Source organism: Pelmatolapia mariae, linkage group LG14 (assembly GCF_036321145.2).
Source record: "Pelmatolapia mariae isolate MD_Pm_ZW linkage group LG14, Pm_UMD_F_2, whole genome shotgun sequence".
Taxonomy (NCBI): domain Eukaryota; kingdom Metazoa; phylum Chordata; class Actinopteri; order Cichliformes; family Cichlidae; genus Pelmatolapia; species Pelmatolapia mariae.
The window spans coordinates 2,221,228-2,237,500 of record NC_086239.1 but is presented as its reverse complement, the minus strand read 5'-3'; the positions used below and the strand labels follow the sequence as shown (position 1 = coordinate 2,237,500).

The 16,273-nt window shown below is 44.0% G+C and overlaps 2 protein-coding genes across 5 annotated transcripts in view; one reads left to right on the top strand and one right to left on the bottom strand.

Moving 5' to 3' along the window:
• tpst1 (tyrosylprotein sulfotransferase 1) overlaps positions 1–3,581 on the top strand; it is a 45,268-nt gene extending 41,687 nt beyond the window's left edge. Inside the window, exons 4-6 of one of the 2 annotated variants that reach the window (XM_063493840.1) lie at positions 2,138–2,188; positions 2,678–2,746; positions 3,454–3,581. In XM_063493840.1, coding sequence (XP_063349910.1) covers positions 2,138–2,188; positions 2,678–2,713 — 87 coding nt within the window. In that variant the 3' untranslated portion in view covers positions 2,714–2,746; positions 3,454–3,581. The remainder of the gene's footprint in view (positions 1–2,137; positions 2,189–2,677; positions 2,747–3,453) is intronic. The other variant, XM_063493841.1, reaches the window with a different exon arrangement.
• A 5,274-nt stretch (positions 3,582–8,855) lies between these two features.
• The window catches only part of sgsm2 (small G protein signaling modulator 2), a 103,280-nt gene continuing 95,862 nt past the window's right edge, over positions 8,856–16,273 (bottom strand). For all 3 annotated transcript variants that reach the window (XM_063492680.1, XM_063492682.1, XM_063492681.1), the window contains 8 exons: positions 16,040–16,222; positions 14,529–14,915; positions 14,181–14,305; positions 13,039–13,121; positions 12,737–12,846; positions 12,557–12,653; positions 12,275–12,442; positions 8,856–11,961 (listed from right to left, as the gene is read on the bottom strand). In XM_063492680.1, the coding sequence (XP_063348750.1) occupies positions 11,873–11,961; positions 12,275–12,442; positions 12,557–12,653; positions 12,737–12,846; positions 13,039–13,121; positions 14,181–14,305; positions 14,529–14,915; positions 16,040–16,222 (1,242 nt within the window). In that variant the 3' untranslated portion in view covers positions 8,856–11,872. The remainder of the gene's footprint in view (positions 11,962–12,274; positions 12,443–12,556; positions 12,654–12,736; positions 12,847–13,038; positions 13,122–14,180; positions 14,306–14,528; positions 14,916–16,039; positions 16,223–16,273) is intronic.

The following is a 16,273-nucleotide window of genomic DNA, read 5'->3' as shown; positions in this document are numbered from 1 at the left end:
TGTGTAAATGTTCACAAAATAAACCACATTTGAGAGAATAAAGTCATTATGAGAGTGTTAGCTGACAACATGAAGGTGCTGCTTAGGCCAAAAAGCTCCATCTTAGATGTAGTCCAATTATCTCTGTAGTCTTGAATCGAAGGAAAGAATGGATTCGTTCACAGTGAGTGCTTCTGGATTTCTCACTGACATTCTGGCATTTCTTAAAGTGAGGATGGCTCCTCTTCTAGACACCATGGAAACCTGCATCAGTGGTTTGGCAGGCCAGCAGCAGCATTGACAGCACAATGACACTATTGTTTAGCTCCCTTTGGATTATATGCAGTATGGACACAGACTTGGTAACAGATATCTGTTATCAGGGAAGATTTGAGGGGAAGGCGAAACTCTTTGTGACAGTGATGGATGCTGGAGCGTGGCCTGTATTAGCAGACATTGTTTTATCTGTCTGAATAGAACAGAAGGTAAATCTTTCCCAGTCTGAATATTCCATGAGCATTTGAACACATCCTTGTGAGGTAATGGACCTGCAAATCAGAGTCTGCTGCACAAAAACAAGCTGGCTTCTTCTTACATCGACCCCATCGTGCAGGCATGTCGCCTGGTCTTTGTTCCATCTCCTCACCGAAGGACAGATTGATCTAGACGATATATCTGTACACATCTTAATTATACATCCTTTGGATTTACTGCGTGTGCATTCTGAGTGTGTCCTGATGTAGAACATGCTCCACTTCCCCTGCACGTGCTCTCAGTCTCCGTCTGAGCAGAAAGCTCGGGCTGGCTCGGAGCAGTCTGGCCTGGAGCCTCTGAGCGCCGAGAGAGCTGCAAAATGGCACCCGGGAGGAAATCAGAAACATGCACTCGCCTCTCTGTCTCTGCCTTGGGAAGTAATGTCGGATTACACTCCCTCTCTGGCCCTGCCTCAATTTCAGACTAACACGCAAGCAAGCATGAAGGCACGCAGGGGGATTAAGGAGGGAGTTTGTGTTTTGGGGAAAGTTTGAATCAGTGAATTCCAGAATGTTGGGCACAGGACTTTTAAACTCGAGCACAGATTCAAATACTTTTCATTGATACCGAATCACATTTTTTTTATTGGCAATGGGGAAACTCACATTTTCCTACATAAAGCCTCAGATTTGGCTTTGCTGCCCTTTGATGTTGCGGTGAGGATAGAAGTGCAAAAACAGTCAAATACTGCAGCAAACCACTGTTGGCTGAGATTACTTACTGTAACTCTGAAACTATTCCACCAACATCTATACGAATGGATAGGTGCCACTTTAAGATGGCATGATAATGAGACAGATGGAGGCGATGCTTGAACTCCTGCTGTATGTAAATGTCTGTGTGTGTGTGTCACAGACTAAAGCTGCTCTATTAGATACAGATCCAGTGACTCTGGATGCCATTCGAGCTTTTTCATATGACACATTAGATATCAGAAGATCGATACATGATGGACGTGGTCACCAACAATATGTCGTGCCCTGAGCACAGCTCTGCTTAAAGATATTGGGACCGGAAGAGGTCGGACATTGTCAACCGATGAGGCTTATAGTTGTTGGGCACTGGAGATGTAAACCATAGAGGAGGGACAAAATATTATAGCAATACCAGGATTGTTGTTTGCATACAATCCAAATGCCGTATGTAGCTCTACGATGAAAGCCGAACTTGATTGAAGCATTTTGGTGAATCTTTGTATCGTTTTCTGTCTCTTTGCTTCCTCCTGTTTCCTCTCGTCAGCTCTAGCATCCTTCCTTTTTTATCTCCAGCTTTGAGGGAGAAGCTTAAAGCACTCGTTTGTGAGAAATGTGATTTGTGTGTTTTTTATGGGACTACTGGAACACCCAGTGTCTATTCTGAGAATCCCACATGCACAGCAGAGGTATGCCCTACAGGCCACCCCCCTCCCCCCAGTTAGACCTGATGTTTTCATGGCAGCCTCCTGCTGTGGCTGGTTTTCAGAAACTCCCCCAGTCTCCCTCCCCCATCTCTTTCTGTCGGCTGAGTTTGAACTTAGGCAGGGATAATGCTATTTTACATTTTTAACATGTCACCATGGAAACCCGGATGCTGAACTGTGCAGCGCTGACTGTGAAGCTCTAAATGTGGCCCTTTGTTTTTCCAGGTCTATAAAGGTGAATTTCAGCTCCCAGATTTCCTAAAAGAACAACCACAGGTACAGTAACCATCCTGCCTGTTGTTGAGCTTTTCCTCATTTTGTTCTCATACGAGTCGAACCATATGCAGCTCAGTGGACAGTCACGTGACAGGTTTCCATTTGCTCACAGTTAGTCATCTCTTGAGTTTCTAGCCATCTAACAGCCTGATTTTCGGTTTCTGCTTCATGAATCCCCTCCTTTTTTTTTTTTGTCCCCCCCTTTTTTCCTCCTTGTTTTTTGGTAGTCTTTCTTTCAGAGCCTCACGTTGGCTGAAGAGCACCTCTGCCCCCTCCTGGCAGTTGCATTCATCTGTTTTCTGTTACAGAAGCTTTCAGTTGTCTTTTTTTCCAAACACAATCAGTCTCTGTCTGTCGATCGCTGCGATTTGGCTTTCTGTCAGCATCTTCTCGGGGGTGTAGATGCAAACCTCTGCATTTCCCCCTCGAGCGCTTTATCACAGAGCAGCTGACGGTGAAACCTAACCCGCTTTCTGTTCATCCGTACAGATCCAGAAGGCTGCAGAGAGACCCAATCCCAGTTAGGAGCAGAGGCAGCGTGGGCACCAAAACACACAGGTACGGAAGCAAGTTTATTTCACAAATACACTTCCTGTTTAGCTACGTGTTTACAAATGAGTCCATCAGGACTGCTGCTTACACAGACATCGGTGAAATAACGCAAGAGCTCCTATATCTATTTAAAATGATTACAGATATTAATACAGAGGCCAATATTTGCTGTAACCACGTTATAAGATATACTGCAGAAATCTGCTTTAATTAGTGTTGCAGCAATCCAATAATTATCAATAAGAATATAAACAACTGAAAGTCTTGTTTTTGGTTTGCTTACAGAGTCTCACCGCCTCAATGCACTACACAGAATAAAGCTATAGTTTAATTTGACTGATGTTGTGATATTATCTTGTTTTTTCACTTGAACCTGTTCCCTGTGTGAGCTCATGGAAACCACACAAAGCACTACCAGTTAGAGATGGGACGCTCCATACTGATGTTTAGATACAATGTCAAGCTTATGAAGCACATATGTTTGGAAACAGCATGAAATCACAACAACAGTTGTTTTATATTGTAAGGTAGCCTCTACAATCAGCTGTCCCCCTATGAGCAAGTGATAGTGGGAAGGAAAAACTGCCGTTTAACAGGAAGAACCCTCCGGCAGAACCAGGCTCAGGCAGGGCCTGGTTCTCGATATAATTCCAGCAAACCTGCTAACGTGAGCTTTGCCCACCAGTAACGTATGTTCTCTTGTTCTGGTACAGGACTCGCTGCAAAGGAACAGCGCATCGCCGATATCGTCTCAGTCGTGTCACAGCCCTGTTCAGCTTTGGCACATCTCAAGTGTCACATGACCACAGCTGGGACACGACCCCCCCCCCCCCCCCCCCCCCCCCCCCCAATATATAAATATACACACACACAGGTGGGCTGCGACCACTCCTTGTCATCAGAAGTCTCGGCCTTCAGCATTGTACTGTACAAAAACATGGATGTCAGCACCACTGAATGTCTGCTGATTGTCATTCTCACGTCGCGTCATGCTCATCAGCTTGTAGAAATCATTTCTGGCCTTTTACAGGAAAAGTATTTATGAATGGAAAATTAGCTTTTGGAAGATGCAATACCTATTTTGATGATGATTTCCTTTTTTTTGTTGTTTTTCATGCCGTTGTATTGTGCAATGTCATGGGTACTGATCAGTTTGACGTATCAACCGTGATAAAAGATGCTTTTTTAAAAACAAACCTTGTCTGTTTCTTGTGTATAATGATCCGAAAACAGGAAGATGTGCTTACAAATACCCTGTGATCATCACAGTTTAATGAAACAACCAAACAAGCTCAGTGCTGCTATGAACATCAGTCTGGTACTTTCATGCTGCTTTTATACTCTGAACACTCGGAGCCTCATCCACCCACACCTGCATGGATGCATCGGGGGAAACGCAGATCGATCAGCTGGCCTTCTGCTCGCTAGGCGACCCGCTCTACTTCAGCTCTAAGCTTCGATCCTCTTCCCTTTTATTTTTCTTCAAACAAGCACTCATATAACTAAAATAAGCATAACCATATTATTTTATGACCTGATTGTGTGAAATAATCTGAGGAGATTTGACTACTCTGTTAGGCCAACACGTTCTCACTCCCAAAGCGTAACATTTTACGCTGGGTGACAAATCGCCCACCTGTGCACCATGTGCTGCTGTAGTTAAATCAGTTTAATGACAACAAAAGTAGTACTTTTACAAGAGTTGTACTGAAAAATATTAACTTGCCCCTAATATTTTGATCCAAAAAAATGAGAGTGGAGCAAACTTGTTTTTTTGTTAGAGGCTTTAAGGCATGTTTGGGTCTCGTCATAGTTGCAGTGGTGCACCATTATTTAAAAAATAAATAAAGGGCAGGGATAGCTCAGTAGGTAGAGTGGTGCCCCATGATTGGATGGTTGGGGGTTCAAATCCACTGAACAGTACCCCTGAGCAAGGTACTGTCCCAACACACTGCCCCCTGGGTGCTGGATTGGTGGCTGCCCACTGCTCAGTGAAGCAGTGGGCAGCCACTGGGGATTATTAAAGTATACATTATTATGTAGAATTGCAAGAAAAAGAGCTGCAATCAAAGCATTTGACCATCTTTAATTAAAAAAAACTAAACGGTAAGTTCTGGATGTGCAGTGCAGCACATCACGTTCAAGGCCTTACTGGGTAACAAATACGAGTAATACTTGAGCTTTTTTTGTAAAATACTTGTTCCTATTGCACACCACGCCTTTATTACCACATCATTTGAGCTGGAGCAGATTTTGTATCTGAAATGAGTAAAGCTTTCAAATTAAAGTATAAACTGCTTGTTTAAAAAAAGTACAAGTGTATCAAAGAGTACTTTTAAAGTATTTAACTCAAAGTGTTTGTAGGGCTGCAAGGACTGCAGTAAGTGTGAGATCTGGAAAACGACCCTCATCCCTACCAACTCTTTGCTTTATTTGCAAAGAATAATTCCAGAATGTGGAGGTAAAACAAGTGAAGACTGGAGGAGTTTTCCGATGCTGAAGACCGTGTTTGGAAAGTGTAGGGATCACCGACAGCTAACCCTTTCTCCTAAATAAAAGCTGTTGAAGGTACAGAAACATTTGGGTGGGGGGGGGTTGATAGAAAAAATGTTGTGGAAGCTGCTGTTGCCAAAATGGGTCGCGTCCACCCAAACTTGTTTTATGTATGTGGCCAGAGATTGGCGACATACCTTGTAAAGTAATTTTACTTTGAAAGAGTCAAACCGCATGTGACCCATTAACATTTGGACATGTGTACTTTCATTTCTTTCTCATCGTCTTCTCCTCTTCTCTAACACGTGTGTATAAACATCCTCATTTTTCCTGATGTTATCGCAGTTATTGCCAGCAGATGTGACACTAAACAACAGGTGGTTATGAGCAAACACGTTCTTAAACTCACGTTTTCCCTCTGATGAATTTGATTAAATTCCGATGTTGTACGACGTGACGTTTGTTAGATCACCTAAGAAAGTTTCCACAGTGCCGGTGTTGTGCCAAAAAGTGATTGCCTGCCAAAAACTGATTGCTTGTATTTAAACTGCTATAAATAACTTGTTGGTCTATAATATGTGAAACATATGTTAAATGTATCCCTCATGAATGATATCAAGTCATCTTGAGCAACAAACAACATTCCTGTAACAAGGTAGAAGCTGCAATCACTCTTTGGCAATGACTTTTATGTATCCTTTATTTATGCAGTTAAAAAAAATTGTTGACTTTAAAAATGTCTTCATTAAGAGTAATCTGGCCAAGAGGACAGCTGAAATTGCAACAAATGCAAAAATAGTTCTGTAAACATTTTAAGTGGACAAAAGCGAGCTGATTGATTATAATGTAGGTACAATAACACAGTTACAAAGATACTTGAGAAACAGGTAAATTTTTAATTGTATATATAACCCCTTTGTAATACCTGTTTACCAAAGTCTATAAGCAACATACGTAACGATATTACACATAAAAAACATGGAAACACTGGAAATCACTTTTTGGCACAACACCGGCAAACCGCGGCCACTCCCCTCAGCATCCCTGAGGACTACTATCAGGCTCCTTTTACACACATAATAACGCTTCCTGGGCACCACCATCACCCAGGACCTGAAGTGGGAGCCCACCATCACCTCCGTCATTAAGAAAGCCCAGCAGAGGATGTACTTCCTGAGACAGCTGAAGAAATTCAACCTGCCAACACGGACGATGATGCAATTCTACACCGCAATCATCGAGTCCATCCTCACCTCCTCCATCACCGTGTGGTATGCTGGAGCCACTATCAGGGACAAACAGAGACTGCAGCGTGTTGTGCGCTCTGCTGAGAAGGTGATTAGCTGCAAACTCCCATCTCTGCAGGACCTGTACACCTCCAGGACACTGGGGCGTGCAGCTCGGATCAGAGCTGACCCTTCTCACCCTGGACACAGTCTGTTTGACCTGCTCCCCTCAGGCAGGAGGCTCCGGTCCATTCGCACCAGAACCTCTCGCCATAAGAACAGTTTCTTCCCCTCTGCTGTTGGACTCATGAACAATAACCATATGACTGTTCCCACCACTAACACATGACCCTACACTGCATTCACTGCATCATCCCACGTTTGGCACTGATCACCACCTGCACTCATGTATATATCTATCTACTTAGCACTTTTAATTCTTATTTTTATGTCTATTTAAGCATTATATGACAGTATGTATGCACTAAGCACCGCAGCAATTTCCTAATGTTGTAAACCTGCTCAACATTTGGCAATAAAACCCTTTCTGATTCTGATTCTAATAATCTTGATAGTTAACAGTAGACTGACGACCTGGGTCCGTTACAGATGAACAGCAGTCAGAATTGTTTTGTCCTACAGTGGCCACCGTAGCTAGGATTATGCGCTCGAGTTTGGAGGGGCGAGAAAACAGAATTTGGTTGACTGCAATCTCCTGACAGCTAGTGAGTAACTTTCACACACGGAACCTTTGTTTGCCATCCAGTTAAATATACCAACTTCATCGTGTAATCTTACCGACAGCTAATGTTATGTGTTCCTGACAAAATACATTTATTGTGTTTGACTCTCTGAACTAGCAAACTTAACTGCTGGATGGCAGCCCACTCTATTTCTTTTTAAGGATGGGAAACGAGAATAAAATGCTGCCCCCTCGTGGTGAGGTGGTCAAGGTGTATTTTTGCAGCGCAAAAGGTGTTTTTAACCTTAAGGCAGCGTAGACGTTATTACAGTTTTTTCTGAATGCTTAAACCCTAACTGTGATTCTTATAGCACAATTTCTAAAACTATTAATACTTATAGCAAAACCACTCACTGAGTTTGCAAAACTAAAAGCACAAACACTGCTTTGCACTCAGTTTGCCATTTTGTAACACACACTTTGCAAAACTGTAGGCACAATTCACTGCACAACACTCTTTTTGCAGAACTGTAAACACAACTCACTGCTTACACTCAATTACCAAATTTCCAACACACTCCTAGCAAAATTATACACATGTATGGCCATTATTTACACTATTTTGCCAACTGTCTGGCACACTTTCACATGTGAAAACTTTTTTAGATAATTAGTTCACTTTGCAATCAGCCTAAGCACTATAATACAGGTAAGCTCTGTGTGGAGTACAATGGAGGGAGCAGGAAGAGTGAGAAGTACAGGAGGGCGAGGAAGAGGACGTGGAGGTGAAGAAGTAGAATGAAGAGGACGACAAGGACAAGGAGGAGCAAGAGAAGGCGAGGAGGGGGGAGAAGAGGACGAGGAGGGGGAAGAGGAAGGGTAAGAAGAGTAAGAAATAGAATTGCTTATGACATCAGAGCTACAATAGTGGACCATGTAATCAACCATGGAGTGACCCTGAGGGAAGCTGGCCAATGGGTTCAGCCTAACTCGAGCCGCTACACTGTAGCAAGCATCATAAGGACATTTTGAAATGAGAATCGGTTAGTACAGTCACTTTGCACTAAGACTTGTAGCACTGCCACATGCTAATGAGAAACACAACAGTACCATAGATGTAAAAATACTGAAATTGTTACTTTACAGAATTGCTAGACGACCAGATGCTGGGGGCAGAGGAAGCATGTTCACTGCAGACCAAGAAACCCATACAGTCAATATGGCGATTGCAAATAATCCTATACTTGGAAATAAACACTTGTGTTTGTTTTGATGTGTGTGAATAAACACCAGTACTTGAAGTTTGGATCCCTCTATGCTTACGGATCTATGACAAAAGTATGAGCTCAAACTGATGTAGCCTACCTTGCGCACAGAGAAAGCAAAAGCCAGATGTGTTTTGTATTCATACCATCAGTGTGTAGTTGGCGCATTGTGTGCTTAGTAGATGATGGCTTGTGTGTACTGTTTGATACGAAAACACCATTTTTACGAAGGTGTGAAGAGTTAATCTAGCTGTGTTCGCTTTTGCAAGAGAACTACAATGTTTTGATAATTGGGTGACAGGTTTTCTTATTTGTGTGTAGAGTTTTGCAAAAATAGCCAATAGTTACAAAAAATGTGCTTAAGCAATCAGAAAAAACTGTAAAAGTGTCCACACGTTAGCAAGAAAAGCATAAAGGAAGGAGAGCAGGCGGGTCATGAACAACTTATTTAATAATACATTACATTCAAGGCAAATGATACACCCTTACCAATACATATTCAGCAATGCAGTCGTTGGCTCCCTACATAAATAGAAATTTGAAATCTCGAAGTCAGTGCACAACATTAAGAGAGAACACTTAACAGTCAATCTGTAACATGGTCTGCACACATTCTGCATTTCTGCACAGTACACACCTCTGGCTAGTGCTGCTAAAACCAACATAAAAATAGATCTCAAAATAAGTTATATGTGTATTTGTATATATGTTGTGTCTGTCTTCATAGAAATATTGGGCTTTTGGTTCATATGTACAGCAGTATAGACTTTGATGGGTTTCTCAAATGACAGAAATTGCACAGTAGTGAAAGAATTCAAGAACACCATTTCCAAAAATATTTTACACAAATAGTAAACAGTCAGTCTTCAAGATGCAGTATGAAATTGCACGTTGTCGTCATGCCACAGAGGGGGCTGTTTCAAGGCTTTGGTACACAACGTCCTGATCGGAAGAAAAAGCACGGACCGTTTCCCCCTCCGAGCCTCCGCGGCGGCGGGGAGGAGCGGCCGTAGCGAGGTCCATCCAATGCCACGGCCTGTTCCTGGGTTCAAACTAGCGAATCGGAGAGCAGGATGACTACAGTACACGTTAGGATCGGGGAAGACTCTTGGCACTTGAATCACAGGTGCAGGTCCGTGTCGGACGACCGATCGTACGCGGTCGCGTTGGACGGTTTAAGGAGCGATAAAGGGTCACACTGAGAAGAAGGGAGAGCAGGGAGGGTGTCAAAAAAGCATCCGACTCCCTTCAGATACAAACGTGAATGTGCTGTTACTCTGAAGCCAACACCAACACACTGTAATACTGATCCACTGAACACTAGTGATGGCATTAAAAGCAGCTTCTCAGGTTTCTGTTGTTTTTTCTCTAAACCTGGGACTGTAAAGACAAACCCAGTCCGAGTCTCAGAGGCTGGACTTCGGCTTCACAGGGACAATTGCAACCACTTCTCTGGACAGTGCTTCTGAATGCAAAAGGAAGTTGAACAGTCTTCGTGGTGCCTTCAGGTCAGCGTGCATGTTTCAAAGGAAATTACTGAAAGGATGGTCTATGTTTCCCAAGAATATTCTTTGCTGCGAAAAGTCAAACAAGCACTGACCACATCCTGCATCCTCGTGTCTCCCGTTCTATCCCATATACTCGATCTGGTTCGTTTTTTCCCAGGGAATGCCTAATAATGTGTGCTTCTATTTCCTGCAGCTTCTCCAAATTTCAACAACATTTCAACACAGATCGATCTGAAACGGACATTTTCTATGAAGTTAAATGGATTTACTTGTAGCTGGTTATTGGAGCTTTCACACTATAGTTCAGCTCTGTTGTGTGATAGTTAAGGATCATGCAAATTTAAATGTTAATCAAAGATTATCTGAAATAATTATACTCCAGGAAGTATATCACAAAATTAGCTCAACTACTTGTCAGTTGTCTCAGTGTGATTTAATAGCAAGGCAGAGATTAGCGAGAGATCCCCAACAATCAGACAAGAACTTCCTTTTAAGTCTCGGGGAGGGGGAACCATGTTTCTGACTAACTGTTAAATACTGTTTTTAAACAGCTGGAAAAAGCTGTAAGTTATGAACAAACAGGCCTACAACACTAACTCGATTCTATGATCTTATTGTGACGTCTGCTAAACTACAGTCCAGCTGTTTGAGATTTCCTTCAAGGAAGTGATTTTCATTCTTTTCATAAAAATATCCAAACACTGCTAGATAAATCAGTTTTTAAATTTTAATTCAACTAATCCTAATTAGATCATTTTGTCTTCTTAGTCTGCCTTTGAAAACTCAGTCAGTCTTTGTAGGCTCGGCGAAGCCAGAAATAGCAAACACAAACTGTTTGGTATTTTGTAATGACGCCGACACGTAAAGTCGTTTCCTAGTGTTTCAAGTGTCGCTGGATTCTTCACCACCTTTCTCCTGCTCACCTTGGATGTAGGTGATGTTGTGCCGGAAACTTTTGGCTCCCTGAAATTGATGAGCAGCCACAAAAAGAGCTAAAAACTATTTAAACTCAAGCTGAAACTGATTGAGATAAGTTGAGGTGCAGCTCTCAAACGTAGCTGTGGCCCTTTTAAAATTGCGAGGATAAGGAGGAAGGCTCGTGTGCTCTTGCGTTTCCTGTTGTGCTCTGGGAGTAAACATGCTTCAAACGCTGACCGACATGTTCAGAAAAGCTGGCTGCAATTCATCCTGAGTTTCTAAACGGTCTGGCCTCTCGCAGGCTCCTCCGGCCCCCACAGACTGTGGCGTGGCCTTCACGGGGACCGCGAAGGACCCCCTCACAACAAAGTGCAAGTAAGTACCTTGGGCTGTTACTGAAAAAGGCAACATTTGTGTGATAATGACTTTGCAGACAAAAAGAAAAGGGGGTAAAAACACACATGCTTGTAGAAAACACTCATGAAAAGGTCGTTGGCACAGTCCATTTGGTCACTAATGAAAACGTCTTCGTGGCTAAGTCTTCTGCTCCTCTGTGTGTACATCCTGCACTCTAGTGGCCAAAGATGGCACTGCACGGAGGAACACAAACACTGAGAGCCTCAGCTTTCCTGACAGGCATCCAACATGTTCTGTCTCAGAGTCGAGGAAAAGAGTGCGACTTTAGAAAACCGAGTTGTGATAGTGTGTGTGTGTGTGTGTTTCATGCACGCACGCAAACTCTGTAGGACTGGGGAAACTCAAGAATGCGTTCACAGTGTGATCAAACTCACAAGCATGCAGACAAATCCACATGTCCGAACAGGTACCATGGGCATTCCACGTGAAGGGCAATGTAAACAGATCGGGGCCGAGCTCGAACAGCCGCCCCATTCCCGGGGCCTTCATCTGGAGAAAAGGGACGCCTCGACCACCCGGCTGTGGCCTGGGTAAGTGGAGGCAGGAAGTGCTCTAGTTTCCAGCAGGGTCAGACACTCTCCCTCTGCATCCTCCCATTCCTCTTTCTGCCTTCTTCATCACAGTTACTTGTTGTCCATCAGAGACTGGACTTTGTGCACCAGCTCACGTGCTACCTTCAGGATATGCTGGACATCGTGCCGCTCAGCCATTTCTGTGGATCAGACAGGCTGTTAGAGAGACCGCTACCAATATGGAAATACAGCACAGTTTGTAGGCAAAGATTTCAGCAGCTAACTGATGAGCCCTGAAATTAGTTTGAACTATGCGTGTGTTTGTGAGGAAGCCAGATTATCTAAGAAACCCACACAGGTACAGGGAGAACATGGCAGCGCTAACGCTGCAGATTCTAGATGCGGACCCACTGACACTGAAGTTTTCTACTCACTGTTCAGACTTCAGAGCACTTTTCTGATCTCCAGCGATGGGCATGGCAGAATAGTAACAGGTATGAATGTGCGTCCTACCATTAAAGAATTTAATGATGTCGGTGAAGTCCATGTTGTTGTCCACGATGATCTCACGGTAAACTGTGACCAGCGCCAAGGCCAGGAAGAGGACAAAGTGCTGCGAGGAAATCCTGGGAGCCACCCAGATCACCTCCCACACCGCAAACACGTCGTCGTACAGCAGCTCTGCACACAGCACATTTCCGTTATCGGCATTTCTAAAGAGCACTTCTCAACATGCACACTTTGTCTGCGCTCGGAAAACAGAAACGTCACGTGAGAGGAGGATGTCGTGTTCACCTCTCTTGAAGTCCAACAGGAACCACCGGTAACAGAAGTAGAAGTGAGTGTAATCTCCGTTCTGCTGCATCAGCTCGAACAGCTCCGAGTCCAGGATCTGCCATCACACAGAACACCAGGAGCTGTTAGCTGGAGCATCTCTCGCTCTCTGATACACACTCTATGAATATTATCCATCACCTGGATCAGTGACCTCATGTTGGCAAAGTGCGAGTCCATGGCTCCACCATTAGGGAAGTTCTGACTCATCCTCTTCATCAGCTGAGTGAAACAGCTGTACGCCAGGCACTCTGACACACACACAGTTAATGATCATTTATTGAATTTTTTTTTTGGAAAAAATACTGTCGCAGAAATGAAAACAAGCGTTCTGCTGCTGCTGCATGTGTTTACTGGCTAAACGGACAAATGCTTTCTAGCTTCTCATTGTTAGGCAGAGCTTTGATCTGTGAGCTCACAGTAATTCAGTTCTTTTCTCTCACCATCATCCAGGATGACCATGAGCGGAGCGAGGAGGTCACACATGCCCTGAACGTAGCCCATCTCTAAATGCTCCCACACATAGCTGCCAGGAAGAAAGAGGCACAAGAGAGACAGATTAAAGAGAGAGCACGCACATCGGTAGTTGTTGTAAATGTTGGTGATTCGTTCTCCACAAATAAAACGCTAGAAACTGGAAATAACACAAACACGACTGGAGATAAAACCTGCTTCTTCTCACTCTATAAAATACTCGCCTCCACCTTCTGCACCTACTCATCACTACACAAGTAATCATCTAATACTCCTGTACATACAGCATTCAGCAATGAATTTAAAAGTGAAGAGAGTAGCCAAACCCTCAGAGTACGTCTCAGATCTACAGCTCTGCAGATCTGCAGTCAGCTCACTGCTTTACTATTTTCCTACCCACTCTGACACTTCTTAAATAAGCAGCCCCTCTGCAGATGATCAGCTGTTTTACAACTACTCACAAGAATGTTTGAGGTCTATAATTGATGGCTTTTTAAATAACGGCTTAATTAATTCCACCTTAAAGGCCTGTCTTACATAGCGCTAGCTGCACTGGCAGCATGATGCCATTTAGCACTGAGGTCCATAAAGTAGACTTGGGTATCAAACATGGGTTAGTACTGAGCTGTCTGTCACTGGAACGTGTGAAAGCTGTGGACAGGCAGAGCATCGCTTCACCAGGAAGCAAGAACAGATCCGTTTATGAGAACCCTTCATTGCACCTGACCCTGGATCAGTTTTACAGCCTTCTTACTAACAGAGACCTTACCCAGTGCCTGAGATGCTACACCAGTTAAACCACGGAGCGATACAGATGCATTTCTTTGATATTCAACAGCAGCAGCTGTTAGTAAAGGCTGACTGAAACAATTTACAGGAAGTGGATTTGATTTTGTTTACAGCAAAAGAAACCAACCTGTTCTGGTTTTATGCGACTGCCTGACTCTGGTCATTTCAATCAAATCCAGCACTACGTGACACGTCAAGTAAAATAGGTCTGTCTTTCTGTTGGAAAGCTTCACATTGCAGTTTCATTTTTTCACTCAGTGATTTGAATCATCGTCATAAAACAACAGAAGGATCTGCCTTCCGTCTTCAGGTCTTTCTCTACCTGCACATGATGTTGCGGAGTTTCTCCAGGTTGCTCGTGGTGAAATAATAGTAGTTGCGATCACAGCGCTGGACGTCTTTGTCTATTCTGTGGAGGTTGAGGGCGACCGTGTCCAACAACTCGATCTGGAAAATGAAAAATTGTTTTCAACGTTACTTAGTGAGTGTAAATGTGGAACCTGCTCAGTGTTACTGCAGTGTGTCCATCAAACACACAGACTGTAGGTTGGTGTCTTGAAACACGTATGCACAAACGTACACACGCCGAGCACTTTATTCTGATCATGTGGCATCGATGCAAAAAACAAGCCCCATAAACGGACATAATGTATGCACACACTGTACGTACTGTATAGGAAGAGAGCGATGGTGACGTCCCCTCAGCAGCTGCTCCACTGGTCACCAGTTTGTCCAGCTGACTGCACAGCCTGTCTTCCGTCAGAGAGTCCCGGCACCCCGCCAGCTCACTGGGAGTCCTGCCGTCCTCCGCGCCCCCACCCTCCTCCTCTGTGCTCTGACCGTCATCGATACTAGACAGGATCTGGGAGTGAGCAGAGGTCACAGAGTAGTTTCTAGAGGAGGGGAGCCCTGAGTCGGGGGAATCGAATTCTACCAGAGGACGCTCTTCTTGTGGGAGGGCCACGGGGGGCACCAGGTTGGTCATTGTGGGAGTGCTGTCCTCTCCGCTGGGGGTCTCCTGGCTTCCTGCATCCTGCTCATCTACAGACATGAACACCTGAAAAGGGGACGGAGGAATCAGAAGAGATTCCCACGATTAAATTCACTTCAGTTTGTTTATATTGTGCCAAATTACAACAACAGAAGCCTCAAGGTGCTTTATGTAATATAATGTGTGATTAAGTAAATCCCAAAAGGTTGATTCTGTTCACCTGGACGTTCTCAGTGGGAGAAACGTTTCATCGCTCATAAACAGGACATTTGCACAATGACTGAAACTAGCACCACTGATGGGCTGTGAGGTCAGGTGAGTGCAGCCCTTCCCCAACTCTCTGTGAACGGTACCTATGATCACCTCACAGCCCACTGTTCCTTCAGTCGGCTGGTTTCTCCCACTGAAAACGCAGAATCAGCCTTTTGGGATTTCCTTACTGGACGATTGAGCATGCATATAAACCTAACTATGCATATGATTCTTTGAGGTGGGGGCACGGCTGCGTTGTCTCACCTCTGCTACATCGACTCACTGACTGATCTTTCAGCCGTCTTTGTGCGGCTGCTGTGTTTTGCAGCATTGTTATCAGATCATCTGTCAAACACTGTTGCTGTTATTTGACTAACAACTTGTCCAACACGTCTGCATCTTATTTTGCTTGTTTGTTAGTTCACACTGCTTTACAGAAACCATCAAAACAGCATCCCAGCACTCACTGTCCAGGTGAACATTAATCATACTTCAGCCTGTTTGTGCCAGTTTAATCTCTTTAAAAACAAGTCAATATATCCGGATTTTTTACTGATTTCATCTTATGCAGAAACACTGAGACGTGCACTCGCTATAATTCAGCCACTAACATGTTTTATTGCTCCATCCGTGGAGGTTTTAGTTTGGCGTCTCAAAGCTTAATGCAAAACAACACAGGCTGAAATGAAAATATAACACAATGAGATAATAACAGAGCTCACGCTGCAGCGTGTCTGCATGCTGCTGATACCAAATCAAGTTTTGAGGATAATATAAAGCTCACCCAGACAACCCAACAAAGACTTTGGATATTGCTTGTATGAAACTCACCTCATACAGCGTATATTCAGATTTATAATAACGTTTAATAAACTCTCACCTCCCAACTTAATAAAGTGTATCACTGAGTGGATGCTATATTGCTCTGAGCCCTTCACCTCATTGCTGAGCGTGGAGTCTCTGTGGACGAGCCGCAGGACGTGGCTGTCGATGCTGCTGCCCGAGGAGAGCTTGGCAAAGATGGCCGACTGCATCTCCTTCTCCCGCTGCTTGACGATCACCTCACAGGCCTTCCACTCCCGCATCACCTGCTGGTACCGCTCGCTGATCTTTGCATCGATCTTCAGTGGGAATTAGCACACAGGGTTTTACTAACTTAAGGGCAAATTCAA